Genomic DNA, 27385 nt, shown 5'->3' on the forward strand with positions numbered 1-27385 from the left:
AATATTCGTTTCCTATGCTTCTCCATCTCTGGACAAACCAGACTGTTTTTATTCATTTCAAGGTATCAGTATTTACAGAAAGTTATATGCATATAAAATATACCTGTATAATTTTTATGTTTCTAGCCCGCCAAATCCTTCCCACACAGCAACGTCAGCGCTACATCTTGCAGTTTCCAGAAGGCAGTGGTACTCCATGCCCCAACAGTCTGTTTGAGGAGCGACAGTGTGTTCACCTGCCGATCTGCGAGCAGTATGAGTGGCACAAGTCTAACTGGAGTAGCTGCATCCTCCCACCTGTCGTCCCTTACTGCGGCAACGGACTTCGCGCTCGGAGTAAGTCGGTCTCAGCTTTGTCAGTGTTTACGTTTATATGTGTGGACATGTTTAAACAATTATTTTAGCATCTAGCTGACTCCCAGAGTGATTTGTGACAAGATGTCTCTGCAAGAGATGAACCTGATTGGGATCAACTGATTGCAAATTTGGTCACCAACCCTCACCTAGTGAAACCTCAGTCCTGACAGGATGGGGATAGTGAAGAATAACTATCAATCTTACTATATAAAGCTATTCATGTCTCTGCATTTATTTCCTAGACATTTCGTGTCACCATGGTAACGGAACCAAACACCCTATCAACACATGCCTGCTGGAAATTGGCGCAATGCCGGTGACCGTGGAAAAGTGCTACGTGGCATGTGCCAAGGAGTGTCACATCTCTGACTGGTCACCATGGGAGAGATGTGTAGGGGGGTGCAATGGTTACAGATTCCGGACACGCAAACTTTTAGGTAACGTAACTCTCAAAACAATATTTGTGATATCCTACTGAGCCATTGGGAAGAACTTCTCTTTGTGAAGTCTTTTTAATATTTATAACCAGCACAAAATGTACTGCTGACGTTGTAAATAGCTGGAAACCAACATCTCCATAGCAATGTATCATTTAAGAAATATACCTGTCTTTCAGTGCAGTGTTCATGTGAATGACTTACCTGTATACCTGTTTCCAGGTGAAAGTCGTTTCCATCCTGTTTGTCGACACAAGTACCAGCTTGATGAGCAGGAGAAGTGCAAGTGTAGTCAGCTGCTTCCCATGGTGATTGGTGGGTGGTCAGACTGTATCCTGGACGAAAAGGAAGACGTCAAACAGAGGTTTGCACAGATGTCTCTCAAGTCTATTCGTCACCGAGATGCCAATGAGTCCACAAGGAGTGATCCCACACAAGCATACTGTGGAAGTGGAAGAAGGTTCAAGGCCTACGCATGTCAGAATGACAGGAGGGATATGGAAAGTGCAGATAAATGCTTCAACTCAGGTAGGAGGGGGCAATACAAATTATTTGAGATATTGTAAAAAAGAACACTCTTTAGTCCAGGACTCTATTCAGAATATCTAGATGTACACAAGGGACATTACTCTGTTTTTCATAAATGTTTCAGTAATTTCTCATTTAGTATCAGCTCTGGTTCAGTACTTCTTGAAGTGTATTCATCATAATATGTTACTTTACTCTATCTGGTATTGAATGGTAAGGGATGTTTTTCTCTGTATATACTGTGCCACACTGCTGCTTGCGGTCCAGTGAAGTTGAGCAGCAATGGTCACCATGTTTGTCAGCTTGACTGAGAGTTTCTAGGACTACAGTCGTGCCCTAAAGTGAAGCACAGGAATTGAGTTCCTGATCTATATGAGCATCACAGATGCTAGATCTTGACAAGAATTGGGTACTTGATCTGTATGAACATCAGTGACTCCAGACCTTGTAAGGAATTGGGTATCAGATCTATATGACCTTAATGGCACATGTTTAATGTTAAAGGTACAGGTATGAATTAGAACACAGAGAACAGTCAGGTGATGTCTTGTTTCCCTCAGAGTACAAGGAGGAGATGTGTATCGTGCCCTGTCCGGTGGACTGTGAGATGACCGAGTGGAGCGAGTGGTCACAGTGCAGTGTCAAGTGTGGGTCTGGAATGCAGCTACGATTCCGCAGCATCGCAACACAGCCAGCTGATGGGGGCAGGAAGTGCCCTTCACTAGATGGCACCCGGAAGGTAAGCACTAGCAGGATCCTCAGATGACATGCATGCCTTCGTAGACATTTGCTTGTACACTTTCGATAAATAGTACCGATAAATGCTTATTTTGGAGTCAGTCAAATTATTCCATGGTAAATAATTTTGAAATTCATTTCAATGATTGTATTATTACAAATGCTTCTTATCAGAAACAATCAAAGTTTTTATTTTCTATTTTGTTGTTTGTTTTGTTTAATGTTGCACTTAGCAATACTCCAGCCATGTGGCATTGTTTATTTTGTTATATTCTTTAAAATACAAATTATCTTTTAACATCTTTTGATATGGTACATTCGGAAATCAAACTACCACTATCTTTAGACCATGGAGTTATCTGTAGTTATTTTAATCCTAATTTATATTTGGAACTAAATCAGTTAGATTACTGTAAATGTTGGCTTCCATGGTGATGCTGGTTGAACCAGAAAAACTTGTAATTTTTTTAAACCTCAATTTAACTAATGACAATTACGTATTTTCCATGTTTGTGCTGTCCGATTCAGGAGACCCAGAGTCGAGTGTGTCGGTCACCCTGTGAGTACCATGTCTGGGAGGCATCTAAGTGGGGGTCGTGTCGCCCCATGACGGGGACCGGATGTGGACATGGAACACAGTCGAGATCTGTCAGGTCAGTTACAGAGTGTGGATGTGGACAATTTGGTATTGGTATTTGTGGTGTTGAGGTGGGGGCGTTGCATTATAGTGTGGAGATGCTCCTGTTGTTCTTGCCATCAAGATCACATTACATATACCCTGATCTTAATCCTCTTGTGTTTTGACCAAGTGGTAAAGTCTGCACTTCAGCATTCTAAATATTTAAAATCAATGACAGAGATTACTCACCTTGATTCCCCTCCATCGGGGACCCGGTGGCCCAATCATCTACACAATTCTCCGTACAGATGGTCCTTTGAATCATGAGTTTTAATCCTGATTTGAGCTTCATTATATGTCTCCATTTGTCAGCACCACACCCGTTCTCATGGGATGTGGCCAAACGAGGTATGAAGGTAAGATTGATAAAAAACACAGGGCTTTTGGCTTTTCTGCCACATTAAGCTGATGTGCTGTGATTTGACTGGAGCACTGTTCAAACTCTTCACTCACTCTCAGTCAGTCACTCACTCACTCAAACTACATGACCATATCTTTATACAAATAAACATACCATGTTGATGACCAAATGTATCTGTCCTCTCAGGTGTAAAACTATCGGAGAGACACGACTGGCTGGAACGTTCCCCGATGACAGTCTGTGTGATCAGCATGACAGTCCACAAGAGAACCAAGTTTGTCTACTGCCCTGCCCTGGGGACTGTGTGTTCAGTGACTGGACACCATGGACAGCCTGCACCCAGGTCAGTGTGACACTGTAATGAGATTACACTTCATCAAGGACCCATCAGGACAAATGCTTCTATTGCCATATGAATACGATTGGGGTTGATAAAGGCACTGTGAAGAGTTTAGATTACATCAATGTAACAATACATCAGAACATAGGCCTACAATAGCCCCAGCTTCTATCGCCATATGAATAGGTTTGGGGTTGGTAAGGGCACTGTGAAGAGTTTAGATTACATCAATGTAACAATACATCAGAACATAGGCCTACAATAGCCCCAGCTTCTATCGCCATATAAATAGGTTTGGGGTTGGTAAGGGCACTGTGAAGAGTTTAGATTACATCAATGTAACAACACATCAGAACATAGGCCTACAATAGCCCCAACTTCTGTTGCCATGTAGTTAGGATTGGGGTTGATAAAGGCACTGTGAAGATTTTAGATTACATCAATGTAGCTACTCATCTGAACTTAGGCCTACAGTATCCCCAGCTTTTATTGCCTTATAGTTAGGATTGAGGTTGGCCTGTGCCAGACAATTGTTGTGGCAATAAAGAGACTCTTGGGGGAGTCATGTGGCAACAAGACAGAAGGTCGTAGAGGTGAACATGGAAGCTCATGGGGCGAGCCTGATTGGATCCTCCTCAAATGCAGATGTTGGTGGTAGTAGCAAATATTCAGTCTAGGATCAGTAGGACACTTTAACAGGTTTAGAATTCATCAAGAATTGACTCATCAGAACATCCCTCAGAATCACCTAGTGTAGGTCATAGGATATTTGGTCGTATTTGGAATCATTTAAAATGATATGTGTATGTGAAGACAAGTTCAGTAAGAATATGAATCTGAATTTATTATTGTCAGTGAGAATTACTAGAAATACATGCTACAACAGCATTGAACATAATGTAATGTATAGCCGTCTGTTACAGCCATGTAATGGCCGCCAGATCCAGAGAAGGTCTCGTAAACTTCTGCGGAAACCAGCATCATACTTTATCAAGTCCCACAACAACTGCACACACATGGCGGAACAGCGACCCTGTGTCAGGGGAGACAACTGTATCGAGTACTCCTGGCAGCTGTCTGAGTGGACATCGTGTTTGGTGAACAGCGGGCATGATGAGTGTGGTGTGGGACACAAGGAGAGGTACGCATGGTGTCGAGATGAGAGCGGCCGGACGGTCAACAACATCCACTGTACAAAAGTGAGTGCAGCTATTTCAGTCAGTTACCTTAGTAACCATATTATTTTCCCTTTTGACAAGTACTTACTGTAATGCCTTTCTATAGATGAACCAAGGACTTAATTGAAATGTACTAGTCTATAGTCACCTAGTCAGTGTTTAGTGAGTGAGTGAGTTGAGTTTTACACCACTTTTAGTACTATTCCAGCAATATCATGGTGGGGCACACCAGAAATGGCCTCACACATTGTACCCCCCCATGTGGGTTGTCTGGAGGTATATTTCCCTTCATCAGACACCCTACATGTTGACCAGAACAGTGGTACATGTTGTGTGTTACAAACATCCACTGGAACGTACATCAGTGGAGGTAGGGGAGAGAACTTGTGATACCATTGTGTCCCAGTACAGTGGTATCTGTTGTGTGTTACAAACATCCACTGGAACGTACATCAGTGGAGGTAGGGGAGAGAACTTGTGATACCATTGTGTCCCAGTACAGTGGTATCTGTTGTGTACAGTGGTATCTGTTGTGTGTTACAAACATCCACTGGAACGTACATCAGTGGAGGTAGGGGAGAGAACTTGTGATACCATTGTGTCCCAGTACAGTGGTATCTGTTGTGTGGTACAAACATCCACTGGAACGTACATCAGTGGAGGTAGGGGAGAGAACTTGTGATACCATTGTGTCCCAGTACAGACAGAATTTGAAGTAAAGAGAAATTATGAATGTGAATGTGGAAGAAATTATGAACTTGAGAGTGCATTCATCCATGTCCCTGTACAATATATTCATGGAATATGAAGTGTTAATCTGCCTGTTTGATTCCACTGTGCTTAGTATCATGTGTTCATAAAAGTTGCTTTTAAGTATAAAATCAACTGTATAATGGACTTGGGTATAGGTGTAAACTTAGTCCTATTGCTACATGGCTGAACTAATGCCGATGAGATTAATTCACTAACTCACTCACTCACTTACTGTTGGATAGCAAGGTTTATGAGCCAAATTTTGAATGACTTCTCTTTGTTCCAGATCCAGGGTGAAGTGATCGAGTCCATGGTTGTGTCGTGTGAGATACCATGTGATAACGACTGTCTGCTCTCTGACTGGTCAGACTGGACACCATGCACAACAGAATGTGGTCTTGGTACGTAACAGTAATTTTGTTTGCAATAAAATCTTCTAATTCCTAGTGTTTAATTATGTATTTTTGTGCACACATACCTGTGAAAAAACACTCACATGAGGATTCTAGGGTGAGAGTCATTAAATGAATCTTGATAGAGGTCAATTTGTTTTTCACAAACACTGAGTATTATCTCTGTGTGAAAGTGATTCATAAACACATGCGGGTGGTGTAGTTGGAATTGTACAATGGACTTTGGTTCTTGAATATGCAAAGATGCTTGTTGCTTTTATTTCATTATTCTTACAGTTTATTATCAGTGGCCCCCAACAAGGATGGGCCTGACCGACCGACCGACCAACCGACCGACCGATTCACTCACTCACTCACTATTGTGAGTGAGTGACTGACTGACCGACTGCTTGACTGCTTGACTGCTTGACTGACTGACTGACTGACTCACTCACTCACTCACTCACTCACTCTTTCTTCCAGGTGTTACACAGAGGAACAGGACAGTGATTGAGAACCCTCTTGGTAATGGTCGAAGATGTCCTCCAGAGAGAGAGCTGCGCCAGTCCAAACCTTGCTTCAAGAAAGGCTGCTACCGCTGGGTGGTCTCTGACTGGTCAGAATGTGAGGCAGAGACTGGAGTGTGTGGAGAGAGCATACAGAGACGTAATGTTTCCTGTGTTGGGGAAGACGGGGTGGCAGTTGAAACCAACAAGTGCCCAGTCGATGTGGCCAAACTGGTTATGAAGGTAGGATTTGATAAACACAAACAAAGACCTGGACATAAGTTCAACATAGTTCAAGTTATGTGTATCTACAGTTTGGACCCAGTCAACTTTTAGTTGTTAAGGCAAATCCTGTAATAGACAGGTGCTAGTGGTCGGACAGGACATACTCACCCTTCAAACAAAAACATGGTGTCATCACTGATTTTCAGTGATCAGTTCATAAAATATCATGAGAGATTTTAACTTCATTGGTTGCACAAGGTGACGAGTGTTTGTTTTAGGACACTATCAGAGTTGCCACCCTTTACAATGCCAGGGATCAAAACACAGATTTACCTTATTTTGATCCTATGATCTGTCAGGGTCATGTCCTTCACTATTCAGTGTAGCATTAAGGGTTTCCAAACCCACTCATCCACTGTTGTATTAGATGTAGACCATTCTAATTATACAGTAGAGCAGTCTGTGATGACTACAAAGTCATATTTGTGACTCTGGGAATGCATCGGGCATCTTCCCACAGCAGCCTGTCTCATGCTGAAGGTGTCCTCCAGACGAGAGAAACATCTTTTAACAATCTGCTAGTTGTTATCATTATTTGGGTGATAAAATTGCGTATTCCCTACCTTGTGTTGTTGGACTGCATACACACCCATACATAAGCACCAGTTATTCTTTGTGAAGAAAATACATACAAGTCAAATTGAACATGATGAATCACAAACTTGGTGGTGCCATATACTTAAATATTTCAAAAACTGTTTCATTTTTTTCTCATTTTTATCCGCCCGGCTTGTAATGCGGGGGGATATAGTCGTCGCCACGTCCGTCCGTCCGTCCGTCCGTCCGTCCGTCCGTCCGTAATCATTTGGTTTCCGGAGCATAACTCAAATTGGTAGATATGTCAAACATAACCTAAGGTGGTGCCTTTTGCTATTTACAGATTATTGTCATTTTTTTTTTCTCGGTTTCCATGGAAACGTTTTGGACTTAGTCTTAAAGAGGGGTGGGCTTCGTTTCCGGAGCATAACTCAAGAACAGTTAAATATTTTTCAACAAAACTTGGTAGATATATCAAACAGAACCTTAAGTTGTGCCTTTTGCTATTTGCAGATTTTTGGCATTTTTATTTTTCCCGGTTTCCATGAAAATGATTCGGACTTAGTCCCAAAAGTGAGGGGTGGGCTTCGTTTCCGGAGCATAACTCAAGGACCGTTCAATATTTTTCAACAAAACTTGGTAGATATATCAAACAGAACCTTAAGTGGTGCCTTTTGGTGTTTGCATATTTTTGGCATTTTTATTTTTCCCGGTTTCCATGGAAACGATTCGGACTAAGTCCCAAAAGGAGGGAAGTGTTTTGTTCCCAGAGCACAACTGGAAAACTTCTTAATATCTTTCAGCAAAACTTGGCAGATATGTGAGGCAGATGCCAAAGTGGTGCCTTTTGCTATTTGGCCGAATTTTGGCATATTAATTTTTCCCGATTTTCATGGAAATGATTCGGACTTAATCCCAAAAGGGAGGGTGGGCTTCGTTTCCGGAGCATAACTCAAGAACCGTTCAATATTTTTCAACAAAACCTGGTAGATATATCAACAGAACCTTAAGTTGTGCTACTTGCAGTTTTTTGGCATTTTTATTTTTCCTGGTTTTCATGGAAACGATTCGGACTTAGTCCCAAAAGGGTGGGGTGGGTTTCGTTTCCGGAGCACAACTCAAAAACTTCTTAATATCTTTCAGTAAAACTTGGCAGATATGTGAGGCAGATCTTGAAGTGGTGCCTTTTGCTATTTGCAGATTTTTGTCATTTATTTTTTTCATGATTTCCATGGAAACGACTTGCACTTAGTCTAATATCAAGCTGGACTTTAAGTAACTGTCAGATGATTTGTTCTTTCAAAGATGTGGGGGCCGGGGGGATATGTCATCTTCTGATGACTCTTGTTTTATTTGACCTTAATTTGTGCCCTCAGGCCACAGTAAAATTGATTATTGAATTTTCTTTCAAAACTTTGAAAAATGTGAAGTAGGAGATAGTGTAGTGTGATCCAGCCATACGTACACATTGTGTGTAAGTGGTATTGAGTCACAGGAAGTGTGAATGTTTGGTTATTTCTTACACACCTAGTTTGCATAATTCTCATCCCTTGATAATGTACAGATTGACCTGTTTTGTGGTGGCTCACACTAGGTGTGCAGTAGTCTTTGAGCTGGATGATGTCACTCATGACCAGTGCATTTTGTGATCATGAGAATAGGAAACTATTCATTGATGAAGTGGTCAAATGATGGGATTTTCTGACATGTAAGAAACAAATCACTGCAATCCTGATACCATTACCACTCAATATCGACCTTGTGAAACAACTCACAAGACATATGGTATCTGACAGATGCCATGTAGGTATCTCCATGACTGTAGCTAGTTTGTTCTGTTGATAAACGAGGCCACACAATGGCAGCAGCTCAGGCACTTTTCAGGATGAATATATGATATTGACAGTCATTCTTTATGCTGGTGTTTCTAGAAAAAATATGGTTCCTTCTCCTTCTAATAACTTAGAGACATAAAGTGTTAGCAGGATATCAACTTGCTAACATCCCTTCTTATGGGAGATCATGTTCTAATGCACATACAGAGATTGCCCTCAGTTCCTCTGCTACCTTCCTACGAGACAGATAAGGTCACACAAATTGTCCTAATACTGTTCGTTATCTATGACACACTGACGTATTCATCACATCAGACAAGGACACAGTCCTTGAATATTCTCTCTGCACAATTATTCCAAGATAATCCCCCATCCATAGAGGAGTCCCTGAGTCAGTCCAGGGAATTGCATTGCTGGAGGCCTATCACCTGTGTAAACCCTCAAAAACCAGGCTTTTCTGCTTTCATGACTTGCAAAACATTCACAGCTATTACCTAGTTTATGAGAATTTTTCTGAATAAGCTTCAAGATCAGAATATCTTTTCATATAAAATCTCAAAATCTCTTGGATTTGGGAGAATTTGTGTCTCATTGGGTTGGTCAGCATGTCAGCAGTCAGTAGCCCTGCTTTTGGCCTCAGGAACATGAATCATAAATATGTCAGAAAAAATGGAAAGTGAATAAAAAGATATTTCTGAGTAATGATCATAAGCATGCATTTCAGGCATACATCTTGTTGAAAAATCAATTTTAATGAAATAATCTAGGGTTTTTTGGCTCTCTTTTGATGAAAATCCTTTTATCAGCCATCAAAACATTCTAATAATAGTGCTTCGATGGGGAATCTGTTCAGACAAATCTTGAAGCCTTATAGAAAAGTCACATGATCACAATTCTTTATAACAAAAGGAATCCGTATGAAAAAAATCCGTAATTTGACTGATATCTTATATTTAAAAAATGGACATTACTTGTAAGAACAGCTACAATTTTTCTATTCCATGAACATAAGAGTGTATTGTTGGACATTTCACGTGTGTGTGTACAAGGTGGAAAGAGATATTTCATCATTGCAGGGTTTCTTTGTCACCATTTTAAGTTTAGATTGTTATGTCAGAAGTCAGCAGCAAATGGATAAAACTAGTTTTAGGATAATAGTACTTGTGTAAAAGTCATTTACACTGAAAGTAAGCCCTGTAAATTTCCATTTATGATACATGTGTGTGTGAATGCATGAATAAAATACTTGTAACTCAAAAGTATGTTTTTATAAAATTACTTCCTGAAAGATATTTGTACTAATGGCACCAGTTCGGTATCGTGCTGTGTGACAGATATTGTAGAGAAAAAAAGAGACGACAAACATTTTTTATTACAAATGTGGGATTGTGCCCAATGTGTTTCAGCCTGGATCTGTTTATTAATTTGTTTTTTTAGATAACCATAAATTATTGATGTTTTCACTTGCTGATGTGGCTTAATAGACAGGAGTTGGCCAGTAGAGGGCGTTATACCATACTGTTATAACACTTCAATACTCCCCAGAGACTTGCTTTATTTCTCCAGCATACTGATGTGTTTGGCTGATGTGACTTGATAGACAGGGGTTGGCCAGTAGAGGGCATTATACCATACTGATATAACACTTCAATACACCCCAGAGACTTGCTTTTTTCTCCAGCATACTGATGTGTTTAGCTTTCAGCATTGCACAGAAAGTTGGGTGGTTAGATTTTAAACCATTAGCAGAAAAATGAAAACCGGAAAAGGTAGTACCTCTTGTCTCTCCTATTTTGTGGACCTTCTTTGACAAAATTCTACAGTTAACACTCTAACACAACTTGACTTAAGGTTATTTGTTGCTGCAGCAGGTATTTCCTGTGAAGATGGAAAGGTTTTGAAGCTGTGTCCACTGAGGCATGTCAGGTGGTTGTAGACTGGTGACCAGCATGCAAAGTCTGTCCTGTGTCATTGCTGTAGTATGAGATGGTCATTGTTTATAGTTTGTCTTTTAAATTAAAAATAACTTGTATAATAAATGAACTGTTTAAATGCATAATGTTTTGTCACTGTAACATTCCATTACACATTCAGAATACGATCCTGTAAATGTTACCTTTTTTCTAAATAGGTACTGTAGGTACTGTTTTATCAGTGAGAACTACCGAACAAAACCTTGAGGTTAGTCATGTGAGGTTAGTCAAGCCATCTATAACACTTCACCTGGGGCACTAGAAGCTCTCTTTGCAGGCTTAATTACCATGATTTTATACTTTTACGTTGAACGCACTGATGGGAAATGATGGCTTTTATAATAAATTGGGACGACATGTATAAAAACTTAGAGCATAAAAAGCCATGTTATTTCTTTTTTTCTGACATGATATTGATCAAATATTTTTCAAACAGTTCAAACAATAAACTTTAGCAATAAAAATCGACTGTTGAATCTCCAATATGTTTTCCAATTTGTTTGTTCTTCAAACGCATGACAATATGGATACTGTAAGCCCTCCATCCAAATAATAATGTTTAAAGCCTCCCTGCCCTTAACAAACATTTTAGACATGAAGTACATATACCAGAGAATAACCATCCCAGTTTATCTACTGAAACAGATTCCTCTAGGCTTAAATAGTGGTAAAGTGATATGAATTGAATGGAATCCTGAAAATCATTGATGACACCAGGGATGCATCATAACGAAAGAGTCAGTTTTTCATTCTGACATGAATTAGACTGTTTCCACATTCACATTTATTTTACCTGTATACCTAATTACAGGTGTGAATGCTGTCAAACAAATAATGTAAAGCTTTCTTCTCCCTCTGGGCATATTTCTCAAAAGCTGTTAATATACACTTGAAGCCAAGGTTAAGGTTGACAAATTATAAATGATCAATTGAGAAATGGCAGCAAGTTGAGGCATACTGCATAGCTTCAGGTTTCTTGGATTTTTCTCATTAAACACATGATCTTCTTTAAATGTGCACTATGTGTGGAGACAGCCAGTTGTGACAACCAACTCACTGTGTGATGGAGAATCGTTCCCGTCTTACATATTATTGATGCAGCTTTCTCCACTGTAGCTATGTATTAATCACTGTGAATAATTACCAGGAATAAATGTGTATTTAACCAACATTTTTGTACAAAACACATGTACATTGTACATTGGCCAAACAGGCCACTTCATGTTGAATTAACTTGTCAGTCAAGGGAGTTAATAGAAATATTGCATAGCTTTAAAGTTCTTTAAAAGTCAGCCATGTATATCTAGCAGGCAGATACATGCTTATACCACAGTGACAGTGCAAGATACAAGCTTATACCACAGTGACAGTGTGAGATGAAAGCTTATACCACAGTGACAGTGTGAGATACAAACTTATACCACAGTGACAGTGTGAAATACAAACTTACACCACAGTTACAAGTGTGAAATACAAACTTACACCTCAGTGACAGTGTGAAATCAGACTTACACCACAGTGACAGTGTGAAATACAAACTTATACCACAGTGACAGTGTGAGATACAAACTTATACCACAGTCACAGTGTGAGATACAAACTTATACCACAGTCACAGTGTGAGATCCAAACTTATACCACAGTCACAGTGTGAGATACAAACTTACACCACAGTGAAATACAAACTTACACTACAGTGTCAGATACAAACTTACACCTCAGTGACAGTGTGAGACACAAACTTATACCACAGTGACAGTGTGAGATACAAACTTACACCACAGTGACAGTGTGAGACACAAACTTATACCACAGTGACAGTGTGAGATACAAACTTATACCACAGTGACAGTGTGAGATACAAACTTACACCAAAGTGAAAGTGTGAGACACAAACTTATACCACAGTGACAGTGTGAGATACAAACTTATACCACAGTCACAGTGTGAGATCCAAACTTATACCACAGTCACAGTGTGAGATACAAACTTACACCACCGTGACAGTGTGAAATACTAACTTACACTACAGTGACAGTGTGAGATACAAACTTACACCTCAGTGACAGTGTGAAATACAAACTTACACCACAGTGACAGTGTGAGATGAAAGCTTACACCACAGTGACAGTGTGAAATACGAACTTATACCACAGTGACAGTGTGAAATACAAACTTACACCACAGTGACAGTGTGAGATACAAACTTACACCACAGTGACAGTGTGAGACACAAACTTATACCACAGTGACAGTGTGAGATACAAACTTATACCACAGTGACAGTGTGAGATACAAACTTACACCACAGTGACAGTGTGAGATACAAACTTATACCACAGTGACAGTGTGAGACACAAACTTATACCACAGTGACAGTGTGAGATACAAACTTATACCACAGTGACAGTGTGAGACACAAACTTATACCACAGTGACAGTGTGAAATACAAACTTACACCACAGTGACAGTGTGAAATACAAACTTACACCACAGTGACAGTGTGAGATACAAACTTATACCTCAGTGACAGTGTGAAATACAAACTTACACCACAGTGACAGTGTGAAATACAAACTTATACCACAGTGACAGTGTGAAATACAAACTTACACCACAGTGACAGTGTGAAATACAAACTTATACCACAGTGACAGTGTGAGACACAAGCTTACACCACAGTGACAGTGTGAAATACAAACTTATACCACAGTGACAGTGTGAGACACAAGCTTACACCACAGTGACAGTGTGAAATACAAACTTACACCACAGTGACAGTGTGAAATACAAACTTATACCACAGTCACTGTGTGAGATACAAACTTATACCACAGTCACAGTGTGAGATCCAAACTTATACCACAGTCACAGTGTGAGATCCAAACTTATACCACAGTCACAGTGTGAGATACAAACTTACACCACCGTGACAGTGTGAAATACAAACTTACACCACAGTGACAGTGTGAGATACAAACTTACACCACAGTGACAGTGTGAGACACAAACTTATACCACAGTGACAGTGTGAGATACAAACTTATACCACAGTCACAGTGTGAGATACAAACTTATACCACAGTGACAGTGTGAGATACAAACTTACACCACAGTGACAGTGTGAGACACAAACTTATACCACAGTGACAGTGTGAGACACAAACTTACACCACAGTGACAGTGTGAGATACAAACTTATACCACAGTGACAGTGTGAGATACAAACTTACACCACAGTGACAGTGTGAAATACAAACTTACACCACAGTGACAGTGTGAGATACAAACTTATACCACAGTGACAGTGTGAGACACAAACTTACACCACAGTGACAGTGTGAAATACAAACTCATACCACAGTCACTGTGTGAGATACAAACTTATACCACAGTCACAGTGTGAGATACAAACTTATACCACAGTCACAGTGTGAGACACAAACTTATACCACAGTCACAGTGTGAGATACAAACTTACACCACCGTGACAGTGTGAAATATAAACTTACACTACAGTGACAGTGTGAGATACAAACTTATACCACAGTCACAGTTTTAGATACAAACTTATACCACAGTGACTGTGTGAGATACAAACTTATACCACAGTCACTGTGTGAGATACAAACGTATACCACAGTCACAGTGTGAGATACAAACTTATACCACAACTTCAAGACAATATGATGAATATATTTGCCTGAATGATGCAGGCTTTGTTACAGACTCAGAAGAAAGTTTTAGCTGACAGAAGATTTGAAGTTCTCCTGATTATCATTGTTCATCTTCCAGACAGTTCAGCCATGCCATGTGCCGTGTCCAGGAGAGTGTCTCATGTCCAAATGGTCCCAGTGGAGCGAGTGCCATATCAGCTGCCAAGATTTCAGTCATGGTGCGTACAGTCTTGTACTCTCACACTCTTAAAGGGACAAACCATCAGCTCGTGTGATATTATTTCCTGCTACTAGAGGGAGACTCATGTGGTGATAATCTCACAAGAACCGTCTCAGTTTTGTTTCATATGGTCCCACGATGTCTGTAATTCAGTTCCGTACTGAGACTGGTGGTCCCAGTGTCTCAGAAACTTCATCAAACCTTATAACACTTCTATGAGATGCCACATTTGTTGAGTTGTTTCACTGAACCTAAATTTGCTGAAAGACTGTCATAAAAATAAGAAATACTTTTTTAAAAGAGAAATCAACCTATTTTTTATTTTCATAATGTTCAGATTGCCTCCACACTGCAGTTTTGAAAAACAGGAAATAAAATTTGTTTGACCTGAAGGATTTTGAAATATGAAACTTTCCTACTTTTAATGACCTGATGATCGAGTTTCTGACTTCTTCTTCCTCTGAGTGCTATAGCTCTAGGTTAAAGCTGTCTTAATTTGTCACCTACACAGCATAGTGTCCCTCAAGGAGCAATTGGTTGGTTGGTGTTGAGTTGAAGTCCTTGCCATGGGGAGACATGGTGACAAAAATACTACAAAATACTTTCTTTTGAAGCTTGCAGCTGCTTATATATGAAGACTGGTCGCCAGCAGCATGTGGCCTATATCAGATAATGGTTACTGGGTTGTCCTCATGGTTCACTCTAACAGTGACAGTCATGAGGATAAGGTTAGGATTAGAGATGCAGGGTCAGTCTTCAGAGTTCTTTATATATTTACGGGGCTTTAGATAAGGAAATCAAACTGTCACAATTAACACCCTGCAATTTGTGTTGCTGATGTTATTTGTTTGCTACAATCAAATTCTGTTTATGTGGCAAATATAATAACATACTACTTTGTGTAGATGTTCTATTCACTGCAGGGTAGTCACATAATCACCCATGTGTAATATTATCTTCCTTTGCTGTTTGGAAGTCAATATGTACTTCATTATAAACACTACACATTCATTGGACCATCAGGACCCAAACATTTTGGCCTTATTATAAACACTACACATTCTTCTGACCATCAGGACCCAAACATTTTGGCTTTATTATAAACACTACACATTCATTGGACCATCAGGACCCAAACATTTTGGCTTTTTGGCTTTCATTTCAGGATAAACATTTTGGCTTTATTATAAACACTACACATTCATTGGACCATCAGGACCCAAACGTTTTGGCTTTATTATAAACACTACACATTCATTGGACCATCAGGACCCAAACGTTTTGGCCTTATTATAAACACTACACATTCTTCTGACCATCAGGACCCAAACATTTTGGCTTTATTATAAACACTACACATTCATTGGATCACAAGGAGTCAGACAATTATAAATACACACATCAATTTCTGGCCCAACAAAGTCATCTAAGCTCAACAACCATCATAAATACTTAGATATGGACACTTACAATACTAAGATAACTTTGTGTATGTGGGCCTTGGTAGTTCAAGTCAGAAATTTTTGAAATCAGTAAATTAAAAAGTACCATGCACCCAGACTGTCTGAATGAGTTGTTATGTTTAAACTGTAAGACAACTTTTTGTCCTAGATTCCTCCCAGAATATTGGGGTTAAGGTTCGATCTCGGCTATCCTGGCCCACCCTCGACAAGACAATGTGCCCTGCAGTGAGTTGGTATGGGAGGAAGAGCCTTGCCATGCCCAGAGATGCTACTCCTTCTACTGGTTCCACACAGAATGGAATCGGTACGGGAAGAGAGATGTGTGGTGTCAGAGATCCGATGGTCTTCATGTCACAGGTCAGTTTCCATGGATCTTGTTTTAGAATTTTCATTTTTTTAATAAAAATATTTTCATCTTATCATCCAATGTTTTCTGCAGGACATGCCAATTAGGTGAAATTCTATCACAATCTTTTCCACATCATATGGGCAATGCTTGAAACCTATTCTTGAGATTCTTTGTATGATATTGCTGGAATAGTAAGTCATCTTTCTTGAAGCCCATTGGTGCCACAAACAAACATCACTCCAGCTGCTACAAACAGTTGTTGGTTCTGCCTCAAGTTTTAAACAACCAACCAATTATTGTTCCTGCTGCAACAAACAGACAATTGTCCCAGCTGCTACTAAAAACCCATCACTTCACCTGCTGCAAACCAACAAACCAGCAATTGTTGTTCCAGTTGCAAACAAAAGAACAAATAAATAATTGTTGTCCCTGTGGACAGACAAACAATTCTTATTCTTATTCCTAAACGGTTGCTGCAAACAAGCATTTTTTGTCAGAGTTTCTGCAAACAAATATGCCTACAATATTTATCCAAGCTGCTGCAAACAAATATGCCTACAATATTTATCCAAGCTGCTGCAAACAAATATACCTACAATTTTTTATCCCATCTGCGTCAAATTGATAAACAATTGTTGTCCCAGCTGCCGCTCCATTACTGAAACCAGTAAAACTCAATCCATTGTTTGTAAACTCCATTGAAAGGAGTTTTTGACTTAAGTGTGAATGTTGTTAGTTTGCTGCCTGGAAACAACTGGAGGTGGAACTTAGTTGTTGATGAATCTGTTGTTGATCAAAGTAGACATTACATTGGCAAGTTTTTCGTTTGATAGTAAAAGAAATGATTTATTTTCTATAATAGAAAACATTTTCAAAAAATAATGATCTGATCTTCATTGTAGTGCCTTTACTCACTAAAGAATGATAAACATAGTTTTGTAAAACATTAAAACAATCTTTCTGTTAATGTACACACAAATATTATTCAAAGAAGAGGCTTCAGGACCAAATTTTGAAGATCCATAATGTTATTGACATTTGAAGATGTGTGAAAAGAACTATTATCACTATTATCAGTTACACTGAGCCATATATTTTGTGCAATGATATGTAAAACTAACTGAGAGAATCTGAAATCTATAATGTCATGTGGAACTTATCCTCTTTGTGTCTGCAAGCCATGTATGAGAGTCGTCAGCTGATGAAAAAACTCAGCATTGGAAAAAACTCCTGGTTCTTCAAGTAATCTGTGATTATTCTTCCAAGAAAGTCACATGGCCCACATGGCTAAGTAGCACTTTTTATACCACTGACCTAAATATGTCTGAAGAAATTTTTGTTCAACCCATAACCTGAATACTGTTGGATGGATTGTTTTCAAATTTGTTTTTGTCTTTGTCAGAAAGAGAGGTGCAGTGCAAATTTTGATAATAATAGTTTATGTAATTTTTATTTTGTAGAATTATAGCAATTTAAAATTTGAACTTTGAAAAGTTTGTTCAACCAATAACATGAAAACTATTGGTTGGAATGTTTTAGAATTTGTCAAAAGGAGGGTCGCATTGCAAATTTCGATTATGCTATTTTGTTTTTTTCAAGATTTACATCAATTTAAGATAAGTCTTTTCAAGTAAAAACATGGTTCCGATTTTCAAATTTTCTAAAGAGTTGTGTCAATTTACATATTTTGAACTAAACAAATGTTCCATATGGAAGTATTGTTCAACCTATTCAGTGGATTTATTTCAAATTTGGGATCGCCATACATATCTATAGGAGAGATGCAATGCAAAGTTATGTTTTTATATTTATTGAACATTTTCAAAAATTACATCTTTTGAACTCTGGGAAAAAGTTCCACATCAAACTTGTTCAACCAGTAGCTGTACAATTATTTAATGGAGTGTTCCCAGATTTTGGTAATGGCTTCTTTGTTTCTAGGAAAGGTGCAGTGCAAGGTTTGATACAGATCTTGTACTTTTGTCAAGAATTATCATTTTGAATTGTTGTACAGCTATAGTAGGGAGTCACAGCTAGTCGTATTAGTGACCCTTGCTCTCATCATGTTCACCTCATGTATGCCTTGTACCCAGTGGAACCAGTTTCAGGGGATGAGGGGCCGTTCTCTTTCGTTAATTTATTGTTTTGTCACATGATTGTTTGGGTTTATTTTTATTATTTTGTTCAAGTACAATTTATCACAAAGTTATCAACCCATTGTTAAGTTTATCAATTTTATGTTAGGAATAGCTACTTCTTAGTTTTTAAATTCACTATTGAGCTTCAGTAAAGTCCTTGATGACAATGAAAAAGGTTGACCTTTTCTACCATACTGAGTTATGAAACAAGGGTACATGGTTACTTGGTTCCCTGTTTTCCTTCACATGATTTGTGGTAGCTCAAGTAAGTAAAAGTGGCAAAACCCCATCCATATTCACAAGAAAACTTCACCAAAATGAAATGGAACAAATCTGGCTACATCATGAGCATATATTTGTACTATAGTGATTCATTTAACACTTACTGATGCGAGCTGTTCACAAAATGGTAGACGTGTCATGGAGGCCCAGACACACACCAAGGCAAGTCACTTGTTCATCTGAAAACACACACTAACATATGACAGAAGTCTCAATAGATAATGCATTCTCCACCTCCCACAAACACATAGTTTTCTGGCACCACCCTCTCCCATCCCTCAAAACCCTCAACACACTCCACCATTTTCCACAACTCTAATGTCCTCCACTACACTCCACAACACACTGACACCCTCCACCATTTTCCACAACTCTAATGTCCTCCACTACACTCCACAACACACCAACACTCTCCACCATTTTCCACAACTCTAATGTCCTCCACTACACTCCACAACACACCAACACTCTCCACCATTTTCCACAACTCTAATGCCCTCCACTACACTCCACAACACACCAACACCCTCTACCATTTTCTACAACTCTAATGCCCTCCACTACACTCCACAACACACCAACACTCTCCACCATTTTCTACAACTCTAATGCCCTCCACTACACTCCACAACACACCAACACCCTCTACCATTTGCCACAACTCTAATGTCCTCCACTATGCTCCACAACACACCGACACCCTCTACCATTTTCTACAACTCTAATGCCCTCCACTACACTCCACAACACACCAACACTCTCCACCATTTTCCACAACTCTAATGCCCTCCACTACACTCCACAACACACCAACACCCTCCACCATTTTCTACAACTCTAATGCTCCACAACACACCAACTCAGTGCCCTCCACTACACTCCACAACACACCAACACACCTCTCACCATTTTCTACAACTCTAATGCCTCCACTACACTCCACAACACACCAACACCCTCCACCATTTTCTACAACTCTAAGGCCCTCCACTACACTCCACAACACACCAACACCCTCCACCATTTTCTACAACTCTAAGGCCCTCCACTACACTCCACAACACACCAACACCCTCCACCATTTTCCACAACTCTAAGGCCCTCCACTACACTCCACAACACACCAACACCCTCCACCATTTTCTACAACTCTAATGCCCTCCACTACACTCCACAACACACCAACACCTCCACCACAACACACCTCCACCATTTCTACAACTCTAATGCCCTCCACTACACTCCACAACACACCAACACCCTCCACCATTGTCCACAACTCTAATGCCCTCCACTACACTCCACAACACACCAACACCCTCCACCATTGTCCACAACTCTAATGCCCTCCACTACACTCCACAACACACCAACACCCTCCACCATTTTCTACAACTCTAATGCCCTCCACTACACTCCACAACACACCAACACCCTCCACCATTTTCTGCAACTCTAAGGCCCTCCACTACACTCCACAACACACTGACACCCTCCACCATTGTCCACAACTCTAATGCCCTCCACTACACTCCACAACACAACAACACCCTCCACCATTTCCACAACTCTAATGCCCTCCACTACACTCCACAACACACCAACACCCTCCACCATTGTCCACAACTCTAATGCCCTCCACTACACTCCACAACACACCAACAGCCTCCACAACGTGTGATGTTAGTTTCTTCAAGATGGTAGGCTGTTTAACCTGATTTGATGACATGCCTCAGTTACACTTGCTTGTGCATAGTTCTTCCATCAGCCCACGAGAAACGTCTGATCCTTTCTTTTCACCAATAAGATCTAGAACCTTGTAGCACCTACTATTGATTTAATAAGGAAATTAAATGGACAGGCTACTACCAAAATATCTTCCATTAATAAATAACCACCCCTTGTCAAGTAAAAAAAGATGTTTCTCCCAAGCCAGACCTTATGCATTACCATCTGGTGTTGATACCCTTTTACTGTGAGGAAACTTTGAATGGAATATGGGCTAATCACATAAACCAGCCTCAGGCATCTACACTGGAAGGCTTCACTGGAAAACATAAAAGTAACCTTCGTAGCTGAGTCCTATCATATGACTGATGGGAGACCAATTAAGGGACATGAGGTGACGTGTTTCTCAAACCTGTTGGATTCAATCAAAGAATACATCTATCTATTGATGTTGTAGCCTGTTGATGGTAATAACAAGGTGTTCTCATGACAGCCATGGAGTCCTCCTGTGTACTTTTTATTTAAAGATCACATATACTCTAGGGGGGTACAAATACATAAATCACTAATTGGCATCGTTATATATGAAACCCCGCCATTAAAACTACTCATTTCGATCTTTAATTGACTTAAATCGACCTTTTTGACAACAGTGCACAATTCTCACCACGAACCAAATTTCAACCAATCGGAGCGGCACGTCTCTGTGACGTCATATGAGGAATAGATATGAGGGCCGATGCAGAATTCATGTACATTTCAGGGGGTAAATTATCTTGTTTACAGGTTTGTATAAACCTGAAATCGTGACAACTGTTGTGAAAAATGAAAGCTATATGTTTTCAATAAAGTATCAAAGCAGTGTGGGCTTTTTCAGGCTTTCTAATGCCTGGACGGTATAATGACTGATCCAAATTGATCCCATTCTGTGTTTTTTTACCTCGATATTTAATCATGTCATGTAAAAATTTGACGTCTATTACGTATGATATTAAAAATTGACATTTGATGTATTTGAATCTGTAAACTAAACAACCCTACTTTGCCATTGCTAGAAGAATCTGAAAATTTACTTAGGTAAACTGGTACATACAGTATTAGCACACAGCAAATGCTTATATGTATTTCTTATGCAACAATGAAGTTCTGTTCGTATTCTCAAAACAGTGTCAGTTTTCACATGATATTAAAATTGCATGCAATACAGCAATTAATACTCCCTTGTTGTAACCCGTGTTAGGTGGTATAAACCTACACATGTTACTTGTGATCATTCACTTGATGGTCAGTTAATGAATTTATAACAGGTATAATTAGTGGTAACACCACTTAGATTACCCGACAAAGGTTCCCATTTGGCATTTCTTGTGTCTGGAGTAAATACTCAACATTATAAACATCGATCAAAGGATTAACCGATAACACGCTGATTGATTAATTACTTTTATCTTACACAGTGGATTTGTCGAAAAGGTAGTGTTTATGTATGTAGATTTACTAATCTATACTGAATACACTCTGTCGTGTCTGTGTCTGTGTAAAAACAACGTCCTTCTTTCAAAGGATTAACCGCCAGTACATTGATTGATTGCTCATTATTGGCTAACTAAATTACTTTTTTTTAAAGAATGGCAGGCATTATGCAATTAGTTGCCAGGTGTGCTATCTTGGGTGACCAATGAGACTGAACACCAATGTGAAATACCTGAAACGATATATCACTTTTTCGTATATTAGACTGTTAAAAGACACATCACTTGGAACAGCTGCAGATGAATGGCATATCACTCGTTTTTGTGGGTATTGATGGATACATTCCTCTAGGGCATGTGTGCGAATTATGATTCACACTGGCAAACTATAAAATGTCTAGATATTATGTGCAGTCCTGTTATAAATTCACTATAAGTATCAGCAGATCGCCTGCATTTTATTAAGTTTCAAAATGCATACAAGTATGATAATACACTAATTAGGATTATAAGACCAAATATAAAGACGTACATTGACTAGTATCTACATACTGGTGAGTGGACGTTAACAACGTGAATGTAGCAAGAATTTATCGCAGTATTGTCACTTTGACCCCTACCTCGCTTCCGTGGAAGAAACCGTTTTGTTACATGTTGTGCCATGCAAAATCCTTTTGGTCATGATTCCAATACATATTTAGCTACGAGTAGAAAGCAGTTTTGATTTTCTAACTTGATGAAAACAAACCATAATCTCATTAATTCTAACAGACTTTAGCCCGTGACTTCACGATTTTCAAAAATGGCGGCACCCTCTCGGGAACATCCTCCAGTCAGAGGATGAATGCTATTTAGGTTTGTTTTCACCGAGTTACAAAATCAAAACTACGTTCTATTGGTAGTAAAATATGTATTTGATTGATGGCCAAAAGGATTTTGCATGACATAGCTTATAAACTAATACAATTTCTCTCGTGGAAGCGAGGTGGGTGTCAATATAATAATACTACTTAAAATATTATTGTCACTTCGACCACAACCTCGCTTCCGAGGAAGAAATCGTTATGTTACAAGTTGTGTCTTGGAAAATGTTTATGGTCATCAATCATATACATATTTTACTACAACTAGTAAGTAGTTTTGATTCTTTAACTTCCGTGAAGCGATCTGAACACAAGCAAGATATCGTTTCAGGCTTCCACAACGCTCACGCTTCGCACTCACAAACATAACCCATTTAGCACGAACTGCGGGGGCCTGTGGAAATCTGTGCATAGTGACACCATCACCCGACCCCTAGGAGCAATTGATGACAACACAACGATTCGGCATGTCTTCGTTGATGTCGAGAAATCATCAAAATGACGAGCTTGCTACACACTTTATATACAACTAACTGAAAATCCTTGCTCATATGACGTCACTGCAGTGCTCTGGCGACAGAGTTACGTAACCTGCCTGTGGTTTCATTGGCGGGCGAGAGTGAAACAGGCGACTTTTTGACAACTTTTAATCACTCGGTATTAATTAACCATAATTTTTTAAGAATGAATTTGGTGTTCCACGTAAGACTAACCACATATCTTTCATATGTAATGGTTAAGAGATCTGTCAGATCTGCAATCGACCATGATGAATCTGCTTTACTTGTCCTCCTGGATTTATCTGTGGCTTTCGACACAATTAACCATGAAATTCTTCTTGAGAGTTTGGTGAAAGAATTTGGTTTGACTAATACAGTTCTTGACTGGCTAAGATCCTACCTTTCAGACAGAACCCAGTCCATTCACATCGGAACATCTTCATCATCCAGTCACACCCTAACCTGTGGAGTTCCCCAGGGATCAGTTCTTGGACCAATTCTTTTCTCCCTGTATGCTCAACCGCTCGGAAAACTGATGTCTGCTTATCATGTGCCTCATCATTTCTATGCGGACGACAGCCAATTGTTTGACAGTTTTAAGTCCTCAGAACAAAGTCAGCTAGAGTGCAAGTCCAACCTTGAAGCATGCCTCTCCAGCACAAGATCCTGGATGTTTGCTAACAAGCTGAAACTTAACGACTATAAAACAGAAATAATGGTCATCTCCACAATCTCAAGACAACGAAACCTTATCATCAAAGATATTTCCATTGGTCAATCTTCGATTCCTTTTTCTCCTCTTGTGAAAAACCTTGGCGTTCTTTTGGACTCAAACCTTAGCATGAACAAGCAAATAAATCATCTAGTAAAGACCTGCCACTACCATCTGAAGAACATCGGCAGCATCCGCAAAGTCCTTACAAAAGAAGCCACTGCCACCCTTGTGCGGACACTGATTTTATCCCGCCTGGATTACTGCAACAGTTTACTGTTTGGCATCTCTTCGTCTCAACTCCATCGTCTTCAGAAAATCCAGAACAAAGCTGCACGCATCATCACTCTCACCAGTACTCGCTGTCACATCTCTCCCATTCTAAACTCTCTACACTGGCTCTGTATTAGGTGAAAGGATTGATTTCAAGATTCTCTGCCTCACCTACCAGTCTTTCTACAACTCAGGACCTTCCTACCTTCAAGACCTTCTGACACATTACTCTCCAGAAAGAACTCTGCTCTCATCACAACAACTGTTACTTGCTGTCCCGAGCTACAATCTCAAATCATTTGGCTCAAGAACTTTTTCATATGCAGCAGCTTCTCTGTGGAACTCTCTCCCTATCGAGTTAAAATCTTCTCCTTCCCTAAGTACATTCAAAACACGACTAAAGACTCATCTATTTCTCCGCTACAAGTGACTTCCAATCATCCGTACCTGCCAACTGTATATAGTTTTAACTTGAGCTCAGGAAGCGCTTTGAGCATATCCCTGTGACGTGGAAAGGCGCTATATAAATGGCCTATTATTATTATTATTATTATTATTATTAAAAGAGTACAAAAAAACAGTTTATTTGTTCTTTAAATCTGTTCTACCGTTCTGATGTGGTGTGACTGTGCATGTCAATTTTTGTCAGTTTTGTCAGTAAATCTGAAGAATTTTAAGAGACGAAATAAAGTATTGATTTTGTTGTTGTGATATTGTGTGCATGTGTGTGTTTGTGTGTGTGTCTCTGGGTCTGTCGTCTGTATTTCTGTTGTTTGTGTATCTGTGTATGTGTGTGTGTCTCTCTCTCTCTTTCTCTCTCACTCTCTCTCTGTGCATCTGTATCTGGGTGTCTGTGTCTGACTGTGTATATATATCTGTGTCTCTCCTTGTACATCTCTGCATCTGTGTGTGTGTCTGTATATTTTTGCATACCTGTGTGTGTCTGTGTGCATGTGTGTGTGACTGAAGTGTAGTCTGTGTGAGAGACACTGTAGTGTAGTGTGTGACTTTGTGTGCCTGTGTGTGAGACACTAGTGTAGTGTGTGACTTTGTGTGCATGTGTGTATCTCTGTGCATATCTGTGTGTAAGAGATACTGTAGTGTAGTGTGTGACTTTGTGTGCCTGTGTGTATCTCTGTGCATATCTGTGTGTGAGAGACACTGTAGTGTAGTGTGTGACTTTTTGTGCCTGTGTGTATCTCTGTGCATCTGTGTGTGAGAGACACTGTAGTGTAGTGTATGACTTTGTGTGCCTCTGTGCATCTGTGTGTATCTCTGTGTAAGAGACACTGTAGTGTAGTGTGTGACTTTGTGTGCCTGTGTGTATCTGTGTGTGTCTGTGTAGTGCTGGGTACTGTAGGTCAGTGGTTGACATTGTGTGTACTGATGTTGAGAAAGAGGAATAGATTTCCATATCCTTGATCCTGCTGTCCTCTCATCGATCACTGATAGACTGATAGAGCTTAGGCAATTCACAACATCTCTGTTTATCCTCTATCTAAAAACAGAATCTCTTATAGACCTTGATCAGAAAATGGTAGATTTTATTATGACCTTCTTTGTGTCTCCCATCAAAGTATAGACGTATCTGTGTCACTTGGAACACAAATCCTTGACATCATGATATCAGCAGCCATCTTTGATGTGCCTTGCTTTGATGGGGTGCTGTTTAGATCCATGTGGTACACATCTACATGCATGGCTGTTATCCTTATGTTGCTTGGATGTCTCCATGTCTTAGACATACAAGAATTTTGTAAAGAACGGTTGATTGCATTTGTGGTGTTCTTTCAATTTTGTTTCAAGTGATGTCTCTTTTATACCACTCTTTATGAAAACAAAATCTATAAAAAGCCTTTTTATAACCATAGAAAGTCTCTCAGAGTAAGAGTGACAGTTCATTGTAATCGGTCTCATGAGTATGTGTGTACTAATCACTGTTAGATGGGGAAGATCCGAGATTATGGAAAAAGCTGATTAATAGTGGAGCATACTGCTGTGTGAGGTCAGACGACAAACTGAGAGACAGGCTTTATGTTTAATTAAGAGCTAATGTGTGCATACAAACGCACACAGACACTCATATGCACGTGCGCGTGCGTACACACACACACACACACACACACAGAGCTTTCATTTACATGTGAAAGTACCACTATCTTCTTGATCTCACTCCTTCATCTAGTGGACTTACTTTGAGCCTACAATCATAAAGTGACCGCAGTTTGTCGTCCCTCGAGTCTCACTGATGGTTTTCATCACAAGGAGATTGTACTGATACTGAAGATTCCAGGAGTAGGCCGCATCAAAGGATGGAATATGTGAGAGGTTATTGCCGGGATGAAGGAGTGGAGAGCTGATTCATGGCTTCCTCTGTCGTACAATGTGAACTCCGTAATTAGACAGAGTGGTGTAATGTTCAGAGGAACCATTTTGCATGTCTCAAAGGAATATATTTTCATGAGTTTGATGCTTCTGAGTTTTCCATTTTTAAGGATAACTCAAAAAGGAAAGGTTCCCTTAAGTGTATTCTAAAAATGCAAAAATGTGAGAAAATAAGTGATTTATATTCAGAGTTTGACAGGAGCACATTTAATGTTGTGCATGTTTGAGTTATTTTGAGAAATAAAAACTATTAAGTTGGAATACAACTTATGATTTATGAGAAGTGCCTATTAAGTGAACCTTTGTCAGATTACTCATTTAGATTATGAATAGGATAAAATTTGGCTGATTACAACATTATAAATCCATTTCCTCATGTCTTCACGCAAACTGAACACATGTAGTTTGATAAGAGATCTAATT

The 27385-nt window shown here is 39.5% G+C and overlaps 1 protein-coding gene across 1 annotated transcript in view; it reads left to right on the top strand.

Annotated features, from left to right (window-relative positions):
• LOC124253804 (thrombospondin type-1 domain-containing protein 7B-like) overlaps window positions 1-27385 on the top strand; it is a gene marked incomplete at its 5' end in the record, with an annotated part of 166278 nt that overhangs the window by 98923 nt on the left and 39970 nt on the right. The window contains 12 exon segments of the mRNA XM_046687653.1: window positions 127-336; window positions 600-794; window positions 1017-1322; window positions 1883-2061; window positions 2589-2713; window positions 3287-3443; window positions 4364-4639; window positions 5658-5772; window positions 6247-6512; window positions 14696-14795; window positions 16409-16430; window positions 16433-16617. Of these exon segments, the coding sequence (XP_046543609.1) occupies window positions 127-336; window positions 600-794; window positions 1017-1322; window positions 1883-2061; window positions 2589-2713; window positions 3287-3443; window positions 4364-4639; window positions 5658-5772; window positions 6247-6512; window positions 14696-14795; window positions 16409-16430; window positions 16433-16617 (2136 nt within the window).

Source organism: Haliotis rubra, unplaced genomic scaffold (assembly GCF_003918875.1).
Source record: "Haliotis rubra isolate DU_JTF1 unplaced genomic scaffold, ASM391887v1 Scf553, whole genome shotgun sequence".
NCBI classification, from domain to species: domain Eukaryota; kingdom Metazoa; phylum Mollusca; class Gastropoda; order Lepetellida; family Haliotidae; genus Haliotis; species Haliotis rubra.